Source organism: Pomacea canaliculata, linkage group LG13 (assembly GCF_003073045.1).
Source record: "Pomacea canaliculata isolate SZHN2017 linkage group LG13, ASM307304v1, whole genome shotgun sequence".
NCBI lineage: Eukaryota > Metazoa > Mollusca > Gastropoda > Architaenioglossa > Ampullariidae > Pomacea > Pomacea canaliculata.
This window is the reverse complement of record NC_037602.1, coordinates 3093992-3115341: the sequence shown is the minus strand read 5'-3', so window position 1 is coordinate 3115341 and position 21350 is coordinate 3093992. Positions and strand designations below refer to the sequence as shown.

Genomic DNA, 21350 nt, shown 5'->3' with positions numbered 1-21350 from the left:
AAGAACACCTGTCGGGCTGCCTGCATCCACCTGCTTAACCTCAGTTTCTCTGAAGCTGCTCGGCTCTCGCCTTCCTTGTTTAAACGAGTTCTCGATTACCGAAGATTTGTTTTTACCTGGGGTTGGCACTGTATCTAGTGATGAGGTTTTTTGTCGGAACAAAAAAGAACTTAGGACAATGTCTAAACCATTCCCTATTCTCTGTTAACTTGTGAAATGTAGAGCTGAAAAATGCTAGTTTAATTTAGTTTCTCCTACTTCTCTCAATCAGGCTTTTCGATGTGTGTTTTTTAAAGGTGTGCTTCAGATGTAAAAGGTGCATGGAGGAGTACTGATTCCTTGACTTACTTTTTATTACTTTACCAGGCCTGATGAGTGACCCTGAGGTTGAGTTTAATGGTGATATGGGGCATTTAGTAAGGCTTATTCTTATCTATCTTATCCGTTCATTGCGTGTGTGTAGACGAACGGGTGTCAGCTGTAAAAGAACGGGTACACGTATTGTGTGTGTTTGTGTAATCATCCCCTAGGCCCGTCGTCGTCGTCATCTGGATGACAGGCAAATGAGTAAACATACAGACACAAAGACAAATTTGCTGAGAATTAGACATGACAACGAAACATCTGACACGCCGCTAGTAGCAGTCATATAATATTTTTCTAGCTTTTCTCCTATCTCTGTCTCCAGACCCTCGTGTTATCTCGAGCCAACTTGGAGAGCGCCTCCCTGTCCTGTCGCAATATTCTTCCCTGGTGAGCCAGAGAGGCCGCGTGCTTGACCCCAACCTGTTTATGCCTAGCAGTGATCTTTTAAAAACATTCAGAAGATCAATGATTTCTTATGTTAAATTTTACAGAAACTTAATGACATTGTATTCATAGCATTACGATTAGAATCTTTGAAATTTTATTTTCTAATTTTTTCGAGAAATTTAGTGATTGAATTAAAGGCAATTAGTTCATTACGTTCAGCATCTAGAGTTTTAATGTCTTTTAATTTGTCATTTATGTTGATGCATGTCATCAACATGTCGTACATACACAGAGATCGGCTAGAAAAAAGAGGCAGATAGGAAGGAAACAAGGGAAGACATGAAAGAATGAATGAATGAAAAGAAAGTTTCATCGCATACTTTTACATTATTAGTAACATTTTACTACCAGAAAATAAACATATTTTGTTTTCCTTTGTTGTAATAAACAATTTAATAAAACAGACCTCCTTGATTTCATCTGACTTCATATTGTAGGCTCCTTTGGATTTGAAGTGGTACTTGTTATAAACACTAGAGGTGGCCTCTAAAGGTGATTCACAAGCATTGAGAAGACTGAATGCACAGCCATCACCGGTGTAGATGTACAACAGTCCATGGTACCCTGTATTTAAACTAAATAGTCCATTTTTATTGTAATGCCAGCTAAGTTAGCAATATACGAAATATCCAAATATTCATTTAACAAAATCCATATCTCCTTAGACTTTTATTTTTTAAAGCACGTTGAAATATTGGGCATGTTATAGAGGAATTAAATATAAAAGGTCTCAAATCGTATAACTTTGTTGGGTACTTACCAGCAATGTTGGAAAATAACCAACTTGTTATACTTTGCTCGGCCGCCGTCCTTCATGTTTGTTGTCAACTGTCTCTGTAAACAACGTCGTCCTGAGACAAATGGAACGAAGTGAACTTATCACCAAACTTTATCATAGTTCGAGTCATCGATATCTGTTTTGATTGTATTTAGAAAGTATCAGATGACATCCGTAAAATCATACCCAGACCATAATAAACTATTGAAGGAAAAGACAAGAAACCTCACATAGTAAGGTGCAAGGTTCATATAGACGTAAACAGTAAGTGGTTCACCATGACTAGAGCAAGACAACTGAAAACGTAAGCCAGCGCTTTCCTTGCGCTAGTTTATTTTAACTTTCTCTGATTAGTCAGGAAACCATATTTGGGATAGGCAAATGAGGGGTGGGCATTCTAGTAGCCAGCCCGACTTGGGCCTCGAGCCAACCACTTTATGCCTCGTATGATAGCAAACTGACTAATGAGTCACTGTCCGTTCCATAACAATGTCATTACGATGAAAATATAAAAAAATAGAATATGTGGACACCCTGATATACCACACAAATTCACTAAATGCTTTAAATATGTGGAAATGGGACACAACTTCTCGGCCTCACGCACATTAAAACTGCTCTCAACTAAGGACACTTGATGCACTTATTCACTTCGCAATATTTTCATCAAAGAAAACGACGATCATCTCTGATGTCATTTTCACCCTGGATGTTGGAGGAGGGGAACAAAATATGTACGAGACACAAAAAGCTTAGTCCCTGCTGATGCTGTCAACATCCTATAATTAAGAGATTATTTAGTATTGGGGTCACGTCATACCTACATGCGAGAATAAGGTGTTGATAGTTCTTACTGTAACCTACATTTAGACTACCAATGGGAGTGTTGCTTGGTCACTAAAGGTTTCGGGGACTGGACGTGCACATTGAGTGAAGACTGTCAGACATGAAGACATTTGATCAACGTCAATGCGTATGCTAAAATTAGTACGTACATTTATTATAATATTAAAATAACATTTTTATAAAAAAAAATGGCGGAGAATACAGAGTCTTCGAGTGCAAAACCTGTCCGTCGCCGTTCTCATTATCTACCGACGATGATTTCAGCGCATCCGTTAAAGACGACGACATTCCCAGGAGTGATGTGAAGGAATTGTCGGAACAAAAAGAGCAGCTGACTGCAAAAGTGTCCACAGGGTTACCAGAGGTCGAAGATGTCGATTTATTCATCGACTTGCCGGGTAAGCGAGGGGAGGGAAAAGCCAAGCGATTCTGGACAGAGTTACGCACCAAGTCTGCGTTCACCTTCACCCTGGCAGCAGCCCTCATCTTGCTCACGCACATTAACTTGGTGGTTTTCATTGTCACACAGGTAAATGTCTTTGTCACACCTATAAACTTTGACGTACGGAGGCAGCACAGTTGCCTGCCTGGACCGAGTAATAAATGTAGAAATAACTAATGTATATATGTTGATGAATGTATTCTATTTAAATGTTGTAGCTTAGTAATCGGTTATTAAAGCATAATAAGAAAATTATTGTTAAAAATATATATTCTAAAAGCAGTTAATTCCTCACATTTGCTAATTCCAGCTAGAACGTTCTGCTGTAAAGATTTTTAACTTGTCCAATCAATTGTCAGGGTTGTTTCAATTAACTGAAAGGCACAGTATCACAGAATAGCATTTACAGTAAACTATCGAGTAGCACGCTGAATAACTGGTACAAAAGTATTACAATAACATTACAGTAAAATGTTCAAAGTAATTAAAGTAACATACCGTAAGGGAAGGAGGACTACACTCTTGTCTTTCTTTTTTTTTCTCTCTCTCTTTCTTGAAGTCTGCGTCGACTTTGTTTAGAGTGTGGCGCTCTTGGTGTATATGTGTGTATATATATACTCCCGATAAGAAGTGTGTTTATTCTGCCTCCTTCTCAACCACTTCGTAAAGTCTCACATTTCCTTAGTTCCAGAATAGCTGACCTTGTGCACATAGTAATTATTATTATAACTGCAGAAAATGTGTAGTAATTTTTCTTATGTGTGTGTGTGTATATCTATGTGTGTGTTTCTTGTACGACACGCAGAAGTTCAGCTTCACCCTCTTCATCCTTTATGTCTCGTGTCTGACGGTCTTCCTGTCTTCTTTCAGATCACTACCCTGGAGCGTCAGTTCGGCCTGACCTCTGCCCAGTCGGGTCAGATATTCGCAGCCAATGAGATCGGGTACCTGACCCTGACCTTACCCGCCAGCCACTTTGCCGCGCGGTGGCACGTGCCGCGTGCCCTATTCGTCTCCGCCGTCGTGTTGGGCGTCAGCGGGGCCATGTGTGGCCTGCCCCACTTCCTGTTCCCAGAGTCAGAGATCGGCCCCAACATCAGCACCATCCACTCAGCTGGTACACTACGATTCTCTCACCTTGTACAATCCCTCCATCCACCACACACAAACACACGCACACCTCTTTAAATGACACATCTTTCCCTCACTCTTTTTTTTATATTTTTCAGTTTGCAGCGCGCTCTCACTTTTCTTAAAAGGATGAAGGATACGCTTATTTTTCTATTTAATTTATCATAAAGTTTGAGCAGTTTTCTTTCGTTTTAGCTAAGATCCTACCCGCCTTCTGCGTCCCTGTGAACGGAACAGACGGGTCGCTGGAGCAGATGCAACGATGTCACTCTTTGTCTGAGGTTCACAGTACAAACCAGACGGTGTCATCTGCAGAACCAGGAGGAGGGCTAGTGTACAGTGAATCCGCTTATCCAGTGCTTGTGTACATTATAATATTTCAGGTACATACACCTCTAGTTTTGGAGCGTACGGAAGGTGTTTACAGGGTAGTATCTCTCCATTTTCATCTTTCTTCTTTGAACTGGTTATATTTATACAGGGATTACTTTTTTAAGGATCACATGCACACTCCAAGGGACACAAGCATCGATGTCATCCTACAGGGATTTTCACTTACGCAGATTTTCAGGGAGTATAACAAAGGAAAACAATAAAATGATGGTAATGACAAGATGTATGTACTAGAAACTTCATAAAAAAAAAACAAAAAAAACTACAGTAAAAAAGCAGCGCCTCGCACAATAAAATCGGCCACATTCCTCTCGCAGGTGATCCGGGGAATGTTCGGATCCCCGCGGATGGCCATGATCACGACCTACCTGGACGACAATTGCAAGAAATCCGACACTGGCTTCTACATGGGTTAGCTTTTGTTCTTTCCACATGACCATGGACCTATATCAGAAAGCCTGGCACCTATCATGTTATCAAATATTTATACTTGATATGCATTTCCGAGACGAAAGATAATTGATTAAATTCACTTTTTTCAACCTAGAAGCTACAGGGGATGAATTCTCTCCACAGACAGGCAGAAATCCTATTATTACTCAAGTACTAACTTTTTAAATTTAATCCTATATATTAATAATAAATAAAATTATTAATATTAATTATGAATAAAAATGTGCTGTAGGTACATTGATTGAAAATTGTTTTAATCATATTTTATACATGCTGTACATACTAAGTCTTCCTGGTTGCATTTCGAGGCGCATTTTTTCTTGTACATAGCTGTCAGCCAGGGAGGAGAAGTTCAATCTCTATTTCTCTTTGTATGTAGGAATACTTGCTGCTGTAGCGATGCTTGGGCCAGCAGTAGCTTTCATCGGAGGAGGTGCAATCAGCAAACTCCATGTTTCTCTTCAACGTAAGTAGCCACAGCGATGAATTTTCTGGAACACCCTCGTTCATCTGTTTCCTGATGCCAGCGTGTCTTTGTTGTATGGTCGACTGTCGATTCATTTTTGTGCACAGTGCACTGAGTTCAACTCCACTCGGGTGAAATGCTCATATGATCCTTTATGATTTATTATCACTGTAGCAGACGTGATTTAGTATAATTTTTCAAGAAGCCCAGGGCAAGTTTCGTGGCACTTGGTGCGCAGCTATGAACAAACATGTTTTCAGTAGGAGGCAAGTCATAAAGGCGCTATTTCTGTCATTGTGTGGGAGAAAGCCGATGGCCTCTGTTAGGAGTCGTTGGGAGGTGAAAGGGTTGGGAGGAGGGGAGGTGTGTTCCAAAAGTGCAGTTGGTTCCTCCGCGGATGGCAGGTATTTCCTCACTTCTCAAATACTCTACTAAGCAACACTTTGTTCGGTTTATGCGAGAGGTAGTACGACGATGGACCTGTTAACCTTGAGTATACGGTAAATAGGCTAGTGTTGATGGATTGAGAGAAAGAGGTAGGGGCGGGGATGGGAACGGATCCTTGATCGAGGAAATGAGTGTGCGATGAATGAGTGTAGAACTCATTCACAGATTAAGTTGTTGGGTGGTCGTGTAGGATCTACAAGATATTGGAAAAACGAAATTGGGTTGAATGGTTGACGAATGGGGGCCTTCTAATACAGAAAATACTTCGCTGTTTTAAGCGTCCAATATAATGAAAGGTAGCATGCAATATCTTAAAGGTTACTTCTTCTAAAAAAGAACACACCTTCACTGTTTATTCTATAGTTGGTGGAGAAAGCCTAGTAAATACGTCTTCCGCAGATCCCCAAATCACACAGTCGAAGAGATTAGAAGACGAGCGGCCTGCATTAAAAATATCGTTGATTGTATTCAATGTCTGCTGCAGCAACATCTTTGACCCCCGAGCATCCTGACTGGGTGGGAGCTTGGTGGCTAGGCTTCTTGGTCTTCGGTCTGCTGGCTGCAGTCGTCCCTCTGCCCCTGTTGGCGTTTCCACGACGACTGTCGCCTGGTCCTCCCAGACACGAAAACAGCAAAGAATCAGGACGAATTTTGACAGGACACAGAGTTTTACAAGGAGCTTTAAGTGAAATGAAAGGTGAAAGTCTTGGCCTTTAGACTTAAAATGGTGGCGATAAACAAACCATCGCGGAGAAAAAATATCGTCCCATTGAATTTGTTTTGTATTGTTACATGTCACTGTCAATTATTGTTAGCTAGTGTTTTTAATTTTCATATCTATTTTTCATTGGTCAGTGCAGAAAATGCGACAGTTTAGTTATGATGCTGCGCGATAAAAGCGCTCTCTTATTGTTATTATGGCATTTTGAAAAACAATGTTTCAAGATTGAACTTTTTAAGCAATTCATGCATTCAAGAAATTTCCAGAGCGTGTTTGCCTATGATCTGGCGTTCAAGCTATCGTTTGGCCAGCGTGTTCGCCGGCTATGGCTGTTTTTATTATCTGTTCTTACTGGTAAGTCCGGCATCCACCATCGTTTGACGAGTCGATTTTTATGTTCCAAGCTTTTGTCAGGTCCATGGCAGGTCTCGCGTCCAACCCAGTTTTCTTGTGCATCGTTTTGTCCTCCTGCTTCGCCTCTTTTTCCATGAACGGCCTCTACCGCTTCATGCCCAAAATATTGGAGGAACAGTTCCAGCTGCCAGCATGGAAGGCCAACTTTATTATGGGTACGTGTCACACAAATCTGAGACAGATTACCATCGGTTCTAAATCTCAGAGCTGTCCGTTTGAGCATACACAGCCCCTTGCAAAAAATCAAAAACATAAACATAAAGGTGAACGCGGACAGGTCACAAAGAATGACAGAGAACCCGAAAAGATGATGAGGGTTGGTGAGGGTCAATGGACTGATGATGATGATGATGATGTGTGTGTGTGTCAGGTATGATTGTACTTTGTTTAGTTTGTTATTGAGTACTTACGAAAGCTCCCCCAAAAAATAATAAAAAAAATCTATCTCTGTTATGAACAGAAGTAGACAATAAAATGCATTGGATGATGATGACAACGATGATGATGAGACGGTTTTGCAGGCGGTGCGGAACTGTTGATGGGCACGAGTGGTTTTTTCGTCGGGGGTATAATGACTCGCCGTCTGAAGCCCTCTCTGTTGGGGCTTTTCAAAATCGTCATCATCATCCTCTTCGTCAGCATCCTGCTTGTGTGCGCTCAGCTGTCGATCGGGTGCCCCGAGCCCACCCTCATCGGAGAACCAGGGTAAAGCGCCAGTGGCGCTGCCGTTGGCGGCAGAATAACATGCTAGAAGTAACGAGGCTATTTAGGCTTGTAAAGACAGTCAAGATGTTATAGGTAATGCCTGCAGATACATTGTAAGATAAACATTTACATACTTGATATAGTTTGATCCACACACACACACGCACCCACACGCATAGAACGCGTGTCTGTGTGTAAAAACTCTAAACTTATGGCGACGTGAAAGGACAGGTAAGAAAATAATCGTTTCTGTGATTATGTGCCTAAAGGACAGATGCTGGAAACTCCAACTTAAGCGCCTGTGTGGCATCCTGCTCTTGCCCGGATGAGGTAGCTCCAGTGTGTGGTGACGGGGCCAGCTATTTCTCTCCTTGTCATGCAGGGTGTTCTGATCAAGAAAATGGGGTAAATGTTAGTCAATTGTGAATAAAAGTTAGTCAAAGATTAAACATTTAGACATGAATGAGCCTGGACTGGTTACGGTTGTTTACTTTCACATTTGCATTGAGGGACTTAAGTGTCAGTTTAAAGAAAATGGAACCGAAAATGGAAAGAGAAGTCACATGTATGGTCTTAGAAAGGAATAGACCACACAATGACGGCAGGAGAGGAGAGGGGTCACATAAAAAGATAAAGAGAGAACGTGTGTGTGGGAGAGAGAGAGACATGGACTGGAATGACAATAAACTGTATTTAGTTATGGAACTTTTCTTGAAGGTTTATGTCAACTGTACGTGCGTACCATCAGGACGGTCCACGCCGGGACTGTGTCAGTCTGAATGTACTTCTGTATATCCTTTTGCCGTCATCTTTTACGTGTTGCTCTTCATTCTTTCTGTCAGCGGCCCTCACGATTTTCTTCGGACCATTAGGTGAGGAATGACAGCAAGTGTCATGAATTGTTCTCGTCTGTTTATCAGACTAAAATGCACACCAATGTCCTCTAAGATCTCTATGAAATCAACAAACTTTATCAACTACTGATGAACTTTTCTCCAATGAAAAATTTTCTTTAAAATGACCGTGAAGTCCAAATTGTACTATTTTCGAGATGTCAACAAAACTAAATTTTTTTTTTCTTTAAGTCTGTTACTTCTCTGAATTTTGCGTTGTTAATTTTGTTCATGTTAATAAGTTATGCTTTTCATTCACAAATTAAGAGCGGTGCCAGAACACCAAAGAGCACTGGCAGTGGGTACCAACGGATTCGCTGCAAGTTTGTCGGGTACGTGGCAAAATATATTGAAGACAAGCTCAGGTGACATTTTTGACTTCTCACTATTACTGATAAAAACGACTGTTGCATTTCAAACCTCACCTAAAACCGTTTTGTGACTGTCGCTGTCTACACACCAAACCCTTTAGTCTGATGGTCAATCCTCCATCAATGTTTTCAACTGACTGTTCTCGCCGTTGTAGTAGTCAATTGTTGTTAATCTCTTTGATGAGCTGCATGGTGTGTGTGTTTTTCAGGGTTTTTGATCGGTCCTCTGGTCTATGGCCGTCTCATCGACACGTTTTGCCAGCACTGGAGGTCGCCATGCGGGGCCACAGGAGCGTGCTCGGTGTACAACCTTCAACGCTTTCGGGTCAACCTCCACCTCTACACAGTCGCCGCCATGATCCTGGGGTTGTTGCTGGATGTGGTGGGGTTCTTGATACTAAAGTACGGCAAGCGATTCGTGCCATCAGAAGTTCTGCACGCCAACACCGAGCCTAAGCCTGACGCCGTTGCCATGCCAACGAACATAAATGCCGACACTAATGATCATATGGAGAATTCTGGTGCAGAATTTCACCAGGATTCTAACGCAGCAGAAGAGGGCCTCGAAATGCTGCCAAAGAACACTCCAGGTGAAAACCGGAAATTTTGATTAGGCCTTTCTTTCCTTAGGTTTTTATTTATTTATTTATTTTTTTTTTTTTGGAAACGTTTCCCGATTCTGCTCGTGCCTATATGAAGATGAATAGCGAGGCTGATTTCACGATCACAGTATAAAAATGTTGTTATCTAGAGAGGAATAAACTACCGTCCCGTCAGGTCTGCGTGCTTGGAAACTGATCGGAACTTCGTATCCGATGGTATGAAACGTTTCCAGAAGTTTTATATCGACAGCAACAATAAACTGAATGTTTAGCCTTAGTTGAAAGCAGCAAGTTACGATGTTTTGGATCAGCCAAGAGCTAGTTGTTTGACCAGAAAATATTAACACACGTACTACAGTCCTCCTAGCGTCCTCTTTGAACTCTCTGCGTGTGAGAGCTGAAAACAACAAACTTGTGAAGATATGAGTAGAGAAAAAAAAAAGTCAAAACAAGCTCTGCACTCAATGCTCATAACCCATAAAGACTCAAAATGTTCCACGTTTTTAATTATCATATGCATTCAGTCAATTTCGTCTATTAAGCACCTGCAAGATAAAGTTTGAAAATGAAAAATGTACTGGTTTTTAAACAGTTACGAGGATCTTCTCAACCACATTAATTCCTAATTAAAGAAAACGAACAAGCTTGGTGATGGCTAAGCGCTCACATCAGTCTGGTAGTTAATGTCTACTACACGCTGAAGAATCACACTGTTTCACCCTTGATACAACACGCTGAACGGTGTAGAAAAAAAAAAAAAAAACTGTAGAAATCAAAGGTACATGGGTAAAGCTTACAGTTCGAGAACCCGAAAAACCGTTATAATACATGCACGTTCAAATATACTTTATATCTAGGATTGTCAATCGTGATTTAAAATGTGACAAAGAGAGACTTTTTCGCATTGCACCACAGCACTCTCCAAAAAAAAAAAAAAAAAAAAAAAAGCAGCCGGAAGCATGAGTCTCTCTAAGCAAAGTGAAATGTTCGGCAAAAGCAGTGGAAATGAGGAGGTAGACAAGGCAACCATACATTTTAAACCAAAGTATAGGCAGAATGCTATCAGTGTATAACGACAGGTGCAAGCAGCAATATATTTTGTCAATGAAAAAAACAACAAAAAAACAAAACAAAAAAAACAGACACAAATAGAGAACTATTTACCACACGTTTCTGTCATCAAGAGCCATACATTTTATAAGCAAGGATATTCTTTGGGAGTTCAATTCACAGTGTTGTCCATAGGAATGGGAATCCCATGGGAAATGTCCCATGGGATGGGATGGGACAGCACACATTTGTATTTCCCATGGTAGTCGATACTTGATATTGCAAAATAAATTTACTGTTATTTCATTCATCAAGGATTTAAATCTTTCCTCTGAATCATCTATTGTATGTGAAGTAGCAGGAATTATAGAACAAAAGCCGAAAAGTGGTTTTCAGTGTTGTCCATAGGATTGTTAATACCATGGGATGGGACGGGATGGGATGGGATAGAAAAATATGTCCCATGGACAACCCTGTCAATTCAGCTTTTATTCTCTTCCTCTCATCCCCCAATAAAAGCTAATCTCTCACGAAATTAATATGGCAAATCTCACCAAAACGCAAGAATGTATCAAATAAAAAATAGCAGGTGATACACAACAGATTATAAAGACGGAACTGGGGTAAAAAATACGTAAGTACCGTTCATAGTTGATGCTTTGTTTCAAACAATATAAAATGAACGGCATTGAGCTGCACAAACCTTAAAATCACAAATGTAAAAACAACAAACTTCGGACACTCAGAAAAAAAGCAAAATTATCATCAAAATTTGGGTTCTGTGAGGTACAGTCATAACTTCTACCGCTGTTCCGAAGCACTAACATTTTAGCATTAGTCTGTACGAGTGTCACAAGCATCTGTCGACTGTGACCAGAAGTGCCATCTGCAGTTTGCGGACATGGCGTCCTTTACACGACCCACGTGCTTGTTGGTCAATCATGTTTGTGGATCAACTCCGCTGTTGCAGTCTAAACTACAACAGCTTTCTTATCATGACTGTATGCTTTCTGCACGAAAAACTGTCACTAAAATACCGTCAATCGTTAGGATCTGTACAGATATAAGATGGGTACATAGGTTGTTGATGAGGCTACTGTTTACGACACTAGACCCCCTGCATCCATGTAAAAATGCAAACGGCGAAGCCTGTTTTAGAAAGGAAATAGACTAACCAAGAGGGTTCTCCATGGTAAGTCCGGAAAACCATGTGTTCAATTAGAATCACCACAGGACACCATTTTAAATTAAAGAAACATCGCTGCACTGCAAACATTGTTTAAGGAAATTAAAACAGTGGAACTCTTTCCTTCCACATCCGCCACCTACTCACCATCGAATCCTTTAAACATGCACTAAAATCACACCTGTTCAGTGAGCATTACACCTCATAGCAGCATATGGGTTTTGTTGAGCTAGTACCATAGAGACTGTCTCTTTAATAAAAGGAAAACACTTGACAATGGATTCAACAACCATCCTAATTAATGACATCCATGGAACCAGGGGCCATAGTTATAAAACAGAGGTAACATTACCACACGGTTGGTTAAGGATCAGAAATGCTGCAGGGTCATGCACCTTGAAACGGGCAGCCTTGGAGCGTGACTGATAATTTAGAGATCTTTGTCCAAGAGCATGCTTTGAATGTGCCTGCTATGCTGATACGATTGTTGTTTTATGCCAAGCCAATAACTAAAGCTATATCACGTCAAGGCAGCCAGCATCGTGAACAGACACCACGTGCAGAGAAAGAAATAGCATGCCTGAGACGAGAGCTGAACCCAGGACAGCCAAACGTCACTGTATTGGTGACTGGTGCTAACCTTTGCACCACCGGACCGCCCTGCCTGCAATGCTGAAAGGAACAGTAAAATTTGACATTGTTTTTTAAATAGAAAGAAACTGGGGTAGTGGAGAGAGACAGAACTAACATATTAGCGTCTTTGAATCCATGGATTCAAGGTATGGCTTTAAGGTGTCACACAGAAATGTGTTTACAAAGATTTAAAAGTTTTATTGAAATTTTAGTCTTGCTGTGAACATTGCAATATTTTTCTGCTACCTAGAGTACATACCTAAACAGAATATTACGATACTTTCAACTAAAATAGTATTTTCTGTTAACAAAAGGAGAAAGTACTCATCTTATTGTGTGCCAGACGTTACAGTCATTCGTCACTGAAAACCATGATATCATTTCAACTAGTAGAGAGGATTTTATATTGAACATCCATTTGGAATCAGTAATTACCTGCAAGTGGGTCTAACAGCAAGATCTGGATATGTATGATCATTTATGCGCAAAAGGATTCTTTTGGAGGCTATTAGGACTCTTAGTAATTTATGGTAAGGTTTACTATACATTTTGACTAAAAACAAACAAGAAAAAAATTGGAATAGATAACAAGAAGGAAAAAATAAGAAACACATAATTATAAGTAAAGGATGCTAAGAGGAAGAAATTCTAAGTTACAATGAATCCAAAATGAAGCGGCACTTTTTGAAGTTCTGAAACATTGATACCTCCTCTGGAAAATATGAAGGCCAATATAACTTTGGCAGAGGATAGCTCTGGCTCACTGAATGTTAGCAGCCAATGTGGCTGACCAGGGTTGCTAGTGTGTATTTCCAAATCAAACATGTTAGCTGCCAAATTTCATCCTGATGTTTTGGAATGGTAAAAAGAGTACCGGGGCGTAAACGTAAGGCTTCCTGATGTGTCTTCAGAATCATCCTTTTCTCGAATGCTGACTTCTCCAAACACGGACTCCTCATATGTAGGAGGTCCTACCCATAATAAACAACAATAAGATAACAAGCCAATATGGCAAAAATAGAATGCAAATATCAATAATGCTAGTAATAAGTGTTAAGTGTCAATCGACCTCATTGCTGCATTCTGTGCAGTGATTAATGCTGAACAACTTTACTGTATAAACCGATATCATGTTACTTTATTTGAATAATGAATGAATATTTCTGTAGCACATCAAATATGCAGCACATAAATAATTAAGATAACATTGAAAATAAGCTGCTGCAAGATAATGTTTTTCTTTTTTATGTCTATTTATGGAAGGATAGCATATTCTCTCCTCTCTCTACTTTATTTACATAAATGTGCATGCACACATACATAAACACAAGAAAAAAAGAAGGCACATTAGTGGCTGATCTACCGAGTAGCAATTATTATATAAAACCCAACAAAAGTCTACATCGCAGAAAAAACACTATTGCACTGAACAAATGACAAATCTTTATTTACAAGAGTAATATAATAAACATGGTTAGGTTTTGTTACACATCTAGATTCTGATCTAAGGAAAAGAAACTGAAACACTACTCAACTAAAACAAAATAACAACAAAGGAATTAATTAGAATACGTACAAAAATCGGGGCTTTTTTCTAACAAAGACATCAAGACACTTACCAATAATACGGCTTCTCATTTCCTGTTTTTTGTCCAAAATTGAGAGAGCTGCTTGATCTGATTTACCTTTGTGTTTCTTGCTCTTCGATGCTGCTGCAGAGTCAGGGTCTAGAGGTGATTTAGTCAAGCATGGGCTTGGTGGAGGCAGCGCTGGGGCAAGAGGGATGGTGCCAATAATAACTTCATCTTCAAACTCTATGTCATCACAAGAGCAGCTGGCATCAGAACTGACAACAAACTAAAAACAAAATGTCTCAATGCAGACTTAAATCAGTTTTTATCAAAATCCTATCAATTCCAGTATAACATTCCTTATATAAATCATCATTAATCCTCCAAAGAACCTTTAAAAGATGCAATGCAAAATTATCATGGTGGAATGCATATTCTTACAGAAAAAAGATAAACCACAATGCATACCTTTTCAAAATCCAGCAGAAATTTTCTTAGAATTCTGCTTACATATGCTACTGATTGAAATAAATAACAGTTACACACAATAAAAATAGATAAGATGCATATATACTTAATATACTTTTACTGACCATTATCAACAACATATTTATGCAAAATGAAACACACTTGATAAGCTTGAGTTACATCAATATTTTTTGACTAATTATACTGTAAGTAGCAGATGCTTTTACCTGAAGAAAGTACTGTGTGGTGATAAGTTTGCATCCTTTAAGATGGGAAGGAGGAAGAGGTGGTATCTGCATAGCTTCAGTCCATGAACAGCTATGACCACGCTGGATCTCATCTTGTTGAATGCGCTTGATGACTTTCTTCTCTTGCTTGTATTTTCTCCCAGCTACATAAGTTACTAGCTGCGGTGACATGAAGAAGAAAATACGAAATCCTGTTAACTTGGTCATTGCTAGATTTATACAACCAATAATTTTATGTAATTTACGTAGCACAGTCTACTAAATTGCATAACAACCCAAAAGCATAAGAAGACATAGTGTATTCACAACAAGGGAGGTGGGATTGCCAAATAGAAGAATTAAGGTAGAATCAGACAGAAAATGAGGGAAGAATAAGTAGAAGAAAACTATGAAAGAGATGCGACAAATAAAGCCAGCACTGTTAAATAAGCATAAATTTATATATCATACTACATTAGTTACACAGCAGAAATAATTAAAAATAGTAAGCAGTTTATGAAACATTTATTACCAACTTTAGCTTGAACTCGCACCAACAAGATGAGCGTGTGAAGTTTTCTATCTCTGAATATAGCATCAAGTCTGCACCAGGAACAAATCCACGATAGTTGGTACAGAATCGGCCACTGAAGCGTCCTGAGGGCATGCAACAGCAGCCAGCACTTATCTCCCCATGGTACTGAAGTGAATCCTATTAAAATATTTAACATGATTATAAAAGGGAAAGCCATAACCCACAAAGACACACCAAGATATGCTCTTGCTGCATGTCATGTTTTTGTTTTCAAAACCTTTCTAGTATTAATGGCACTGATGATGATACCAAAGCAAACAAAGATCATATAGACCTTACACTCTTTTCATCTTTCTGCTCAATTTGATTATTCTTTAACATGTACTGTAGTTATATCATGCAAAAGGGAAATAGAATCTGATATCATGTTCAGGATCTCACATGAAGGTGCTAACTAATAACACCTAAAAATAGATCACGAATATGAAAAGAAAAAAAATATATTTTCAAGTTAAAACCACACAGAGACCAAAACTTAAGAGTACAGTGACATAATTGATCTACTGAAGGAACTCACCGCTATTCCAGGCTCTTCGTTAAGATCAAGATTTGAAATGACTGTGAATGCACGCTTTGTATGGTGGTCAAACTTCCATGGTCTATCCATAGTAGCTTTTGCCCAGTAGCGAATATATCCATAATCACCTTCAAAGGAAGGAGGCAGGTTCAATGGCAGTTCCATGGAAAAAGGGAAGGAATGAACGCCAGCAGACATGCATTCACTCTCTTCAGACTTTGACTCTGAGTGAAATCAAAATGAAAACATTAAAAACAACAACAGCAACAAACATAAATATAGTTTTGAGAAGAAGGATATAAATGCAGTCCAAGTCATAATAGCACAGTTACATAAACATAAATGGCACAGGTACATCTACATAAATGCAAGTAGAGTTATGCCCTTAAGCAGCTCTTCATACTGGTCCCTAGAGTCAAATTGTGTGGGGGGGGAGAGATTTTAGCTCCTTGTTCTGGAGAAACTGAAGCCACCAGAGACTTTGGGACGAAACTGTCCACTGCTTGTAATAGGATATGTCTGTGATGTGGCCAAATTTAACAAAATATGAGAATCTTCTCTTAAAGCAAATTACTGAAATATAGAAGCTAGGAAAGAAGTGGGTGACATTTTTGCATTGCAAATGTTTTTTAACCATGTGGTCAATATTCTTCCTGTAATGTTTGTGGTAATAACAAATTTGATGAAGTGAATTTCTTAAGTGATATGGAATGTTTATTATAATGTTAAACTTCTAGTGCATGGCAGCTTCTAAATCTGAAGTGTCACATTAACATGTTTTCATAAATTATGAGGGCATTGTCCTTAACCATAATATAGCCAGCAACTTCACATTTGCTTCAGCACTCTCATTTGTTCAGAGAAATTATGAAGTCTCAGTATCAATAAAAAAATGTGGCATGCAAAAAAACAGACATGAAGAAAACCAATTCAAGAAAAATCCAAATATGGTTCAAATAAACATTGTTAATCAGAAAAAATAAAACCACACTAAAGGCATTTGCCTTAGGAGTAAAGTTTATCAGAGAATAGAAACAAAAATGATAGTGTGTTTTGCTTGACTGCTTTCTCTCTGAGGAGCTGAAGCATATCTGGATTCTCACTTTGAAACTCTGTACACAAAACTTTTCTTGAAACTGTAAAACTTATTTAAAATAACCAAACAACTGGTATACATCACCACAATGTGCATAGTATCCATTAAGTAGCATACAAGGATTTTTTAGAAACCACTTGCACTAGAGACATTAAGCATATCACTGACCAGACATGATTAAAAACTTCCATCACTGAAAAAAAGCAAGATATTTTCGGTAGCTTTAAAATGATTGCATAAGCTTGTAGAGCACTACTTTTGTTGCTTTAATTTTACCAGCAACCTTCCTAACAGCTTATGACAAGCCAACATAAGGTACTTGACAACGAAAACAGTGTGATGCAGTCTCACCAAATAAAATAAAAAAGAAACTTTTGAAGGAACAGATGCATGCAGTCATTTTTGCACATTCCTGCACCTTTTACGCCTGACTTTGTGTGTTCATGACTGTGCCTGTGTTAGGCCCATGAACTTGAGGCAGAAGCAGTAAGAGATTAGAAAAAAAGAAGTGAGGAAAAAAGAAGTGGGGAAAAAAAAAAGAGTACTCCAAAGACAAAAAAAAACACCCTCTCTTCCACTTCCCCAGCAAACTGTCCCACCCAAATGTGTGTGTATATGTCTGCATGTATACTACTTAAATATTTTGAATGCACTAATCAAAACTATTGAACCAAATAAAACTTGAAAGAGCTGTTTTTTAAGTATAGCAATGCTCCAAAGATTTTTCAGAATTATTTCATAAACCAGAACTAGACAGCTTCAAAGGGGAGAAAACTCTATTGATGCCACCTTTGGATACTGTCTGCCTTTCCTTTTGCTTTGGGTGCTTTGGCTGTTAAATGCTTCTTGCCCAAATTTCAAGGGAGATAGCTTGACACCTTGCCAACAAGAGAAAATATACATGGTTGCCAGGAGAAAACATAAAAAGTTGCTTATCTGTAGTGAAAGGGGAAACAAAACCAACACAAATCTACACTTTACCACTTGTGTAAGCAAGCATAAGCCCAGAACTGAAGAAAAGTCATCTGGTATGGTTTGCATATGGATAAACATTCACATTTTCTTGATTCTCTGAGTATGCTCACCACACCCCTTGATCCCCAGCACTGATAATTGTCTAGAAAGCGTTTTTCAAAACTGGTATTGAAGAATTTATAAAAGGACATTATCACAGATGATATTTTTGTTTCTTCAGACTTACCATTGGAATCATGATAAATATGCCTCAAGTCAATAACATGAATCATTCTACAAAGCCATTTACGAGATTGATCTCCCCTTGTTGAACATGATGCGTTAATTTTGTTTTGAGCTGAAAAATTCTAGCTAATTTCTTCTACGAACTGTTTAGTTTTTCTAAAATGGAATAGATATAATGCTTACTTAATATTCAGTAGTTACAGCGTCTCAGACCTGGCTGAAATATGCAGATTGTTCCCTTGTTTTTATCTGCATGAGTGAAAGCATGAAGTGCACTCTGTGCTGTGTTGTGAACTGTTGTGTGCTGTATATCAAGCTGTGCTTAGTAGGATATGGTAATAGTCCTGGTCAGTGTCAAATACATTTTCAAAGTCCAGCCTTAGAAGAATACAGTAAATTTTTATCTTTCAAGCATTAGATAAGATCATAATTCAGCTCAATGCTATCCCTTATAAATCCTCTTCGGTCTTCAATGATTAAGAAAGAAGGTCAATTTCAATTCTACTGTACATTTAGAATTGATTTTATAAATAACACTTAAAGGTGAGATTGGTTTCAGTTTTTTATTAATTCTTTTGGTTTGTCTCTTTAGGGATACAAATAATGAGCCTCCTCTCCCTTTTTTTAAAGAAGGTATGCTAGAAGATGCTGAGACTTATGATTGATATGCATTACATATAACAAAGCAAAACAATTAAGCAGGACTTCAGTTTAGGTTTGATCAGCTAACTGTCAAAAGCTTGAAAACTCACAGAACCAGAAAGATGTATTCTATTTTTCAGCATGATGCTCAGTTTGACCCACAACTGGAATGATTCAAAAAAACCTGACTAGGAGTACACTAGTTATTTTTCTTCTTAAACAAAGGAAGTAAAATTATTTTTAAATAATTTTGAATTTAAAATAAAGAAGGCATATAAGCATGAGTGGGGAGTAAATTTGTGACAGTGATTGAGTGTATGAGTGAAAATTTTGTGTTAATTTATGAACCAGAGACAGTCCACAATTTAACACAGCAACAGAAACAAAATATTGCAGAAACAAACAATAGTGTAAGCAATCATAGACAGAGACTGCTATCTTGTTCTAAATTCTATTACAGACTGTTAGAATTAAAAACATATAAGCAATCTGAGGGCAAAAGAAAGAGTAAAAACATAGAAGCTCCCATTTAAATTGCCCATTGGGACTAATAAAGTTGGTTGTTATTGTTATTGAAGCAGCAGCTAGTGCTCTAAAAAATATGAAAAAAAGATTGTTTCACTTCTTTAAGTTTCTTAGGAAGAGAACAGAGCATTTTATTACTAAGTCCCTAATTGAAGCCTTTACAAACTCATAGCAATAGGCAAAATTGTTCTGTAAGGAGAAGGTGACAGAGAAGTGCTCTTTAAGCCCAAGAAAGATATATTCTTACTTTTTAATATTTTAGTGTAATGCACATTTGATTATTAATTGTTATCATGGTAATTAGTGCAAGAACATATGTCACCGCCCAGTGTTTGGTTTAATTTTGCTGGCTTTTTGAGAAATAGTGTTTATGTTTGAAGCTATAGCAAGTTGCTTTGTACATACTAATGTGTAAAAATTGAAGCTTATTTTTAATTTTAATTAAAACAATTTCAAAGTATGCTCACCTAAGGTCCACAGTATAAACTTGTACTGGAAGTATTCTTCATCAGCACTGTATTCCACTGTTTCAATTCGCTGACGGCCACCCCTATGTCCCACATTCTCAACCTCCGACCAATGAACATATGCTCTCCCAAAGCAAGTCATACGTAGCTCTGAACAGGACAGCAAAAGAAACAATTTTTTTTAAATATATACAATTTCACCTGAGAGGGCAACTACAATTAAGTGGATTGTAAAAGAAAACTGCTTATGTTTCACAATTGCTTCACAGTTTGAAAATTACAGAAAAACTACATGTAAAAACTAATGTGAAATGAAACTTAGAAAACAACTGTTTCTGGCAAAGACTATTACTTTATACGTCGTCTTTGTGAAGATACAACTATTATTTTTACGGGTTTGAATGTATGCAAGTGCATTTCGGCAAATAGGAAGATGCACTTGCATGCCCATGTACTCATACACACATAAATAATGTAAATTAAAAACTTGATAAGTTTAAGAAGACTAGGGAGAAGTTGTATGATAAATGATGATTTTCACTGTCTCATTCATAAAAACCTCATCTTTAAGTGGTATATCCATGTTCCCAAAAGTTAACAATTTGTATTCTTGCTTTTCTCCCTCTCTGCAAGGCAGTTCCTTTTACAACTGTGTTAAAATCTAACCCATGATAATTCGCTATTATGGAGATCAATCTAAACAGTAATGACTCATTCGCTTTATGACTTTCTATAATCCATCCACTAGGTGTTTTTGTCTTGTCTCGTTATTAAGCATAATCAATGGCTTTTGGATGCGAGTGTCTAGCTAATTAATCGTTTCCAGAAGTACGCTTGTGTTAATTATTTGCATTAACTTCTACAACAACTCTCTCGAGAAGATACAGCAACTCCCGCAAGCGTCCGTGCGATCCCACACGCGTAGCCTATTACAGCACTCGAGATAAGAACTCTTCCTCCCTTACAACAATCACAACACTTACTCTTTACAATCGCAACTGGTATAGGTCTCTCACCTCGCAGTTTCATGGCCTCGCTCAGCTCCACTTCTACGGTACCACATACCACCTGCCCAGCGAAAAACACTCCCTGCGCGCTGTTGAAAACAATGTCGAACCTTTTCAGTTTGCCCATTTTGCTCTTGGAGTATCTGTAAGGGTAAGACAATGCGCCTGCTATGCAGACAGCGGAGTGACGTTGATGCCGACATTTTTAGGTCGACTCCCCAAAAAGGTGAGAAGCAGACGTACGCAGGGGGCGCTACTTGTCAATGGCAAGGGAAACAACTTGGAGCGGGTGGCCCCGCTACATCATGTCGAGATGTTTCATCTTCACTGCTTCAGTTTTTGTTTGTCCTTATACCATACTGATATCACGTCAAATCTCTCCTCAGTAGATGTGGTCATTATTTTTATTGACCATACGTCGTATCTCTCCTCATTATTTCTAACTGACCATTACTATTACTGACAAATTTTGTGAACTTCGAAAGAAATAATCGTAAGAAATTTTTTCTCTCTCACTTGCTCAATATTCTGAGTAAGAAATGGAAAAAAAGGAGTAATTATACTGGAGGAAAGCATATCTTGACTAATAACTTTTACAAAGATGTAATCTCGATCGACTTGAATGTGATTTAAAACAAGCTCAATCCAAGTTGCAGGCAGGAAAAATGTAGCAGGCTGAGATTTCAGGATG

At 38.5% G+C, this 21350-nt stretch overlaps 2 protein-coding genes across 4 annotated transcripts; one reads left to right on the top strand and one right to left on the bottom strand.

Moving 5' to 3' along the window:
* Window positions 1–2603: 2603 nt before the first annotated feature.
* LOC112554238 (solute carrier organic anion transporter family member 2A1-like) lies at window positions 2604–9970 on the top strand (the record flags this gene model as incomplete). Its single annotated transcript, XM_025221929.1, has 12 exons — window positions 2604–2966; window positions 3750–3996; window positions 4206–4393; window positions 4721–4814; window positions 5236–5322; window positions 6254–6466; window positions 6895–7059; window positions 7426–7609; window positions 7879–8014; window positions 8327–8481; window positions 8770–8834; window positions 9083–9970. Coding segments are annotated over 12 exons (2298 nt in total), but the record flags the coding sequence as incomplete, so codon positions are not given.
* Window positions 9971–10878: 908 nt separating this feature from the next.
* Window positions 10879–20903, bottom strand: LOC112554239 (arrestin domain-containing protein 17-like). Of its 3 annotated transcripts, none has more exons than XM_025221930.1 (7): window positions 20669–20903; window positions 19653–19802; window positions 15723–15946; window positions 15143–15322; window positions 14611–14790; window positions 13964–14201; window positions 10879–13315 (listed from the first exon to the last, which is right to left on the bottom strand). In XM_025221930.1, exons 1-7 carry the CDS (start codon window positions 20784–20786, stop codon window positions 13185–13187), a joined length of 1221 nt encoding a protein of 406 aa, XP_025077715.1. In that variant the 5' UTR covers window positions 20787–20903; the 3' UTR covers window positions 10879–13184. The 3 variants fall into 3 exon arrangements, with proteins under 3 accessions (XP_025077715.1, XP_025077716.1, XP_025077717.1); XM_025221931.1 differs by having other exon boundaries at window positions 14030–14201; XM_025221932.1 differs by having other exon boundaries at window positions 15723–15850.
* Window positions 20904–21350: the final 447 nt, after the last annotated feature.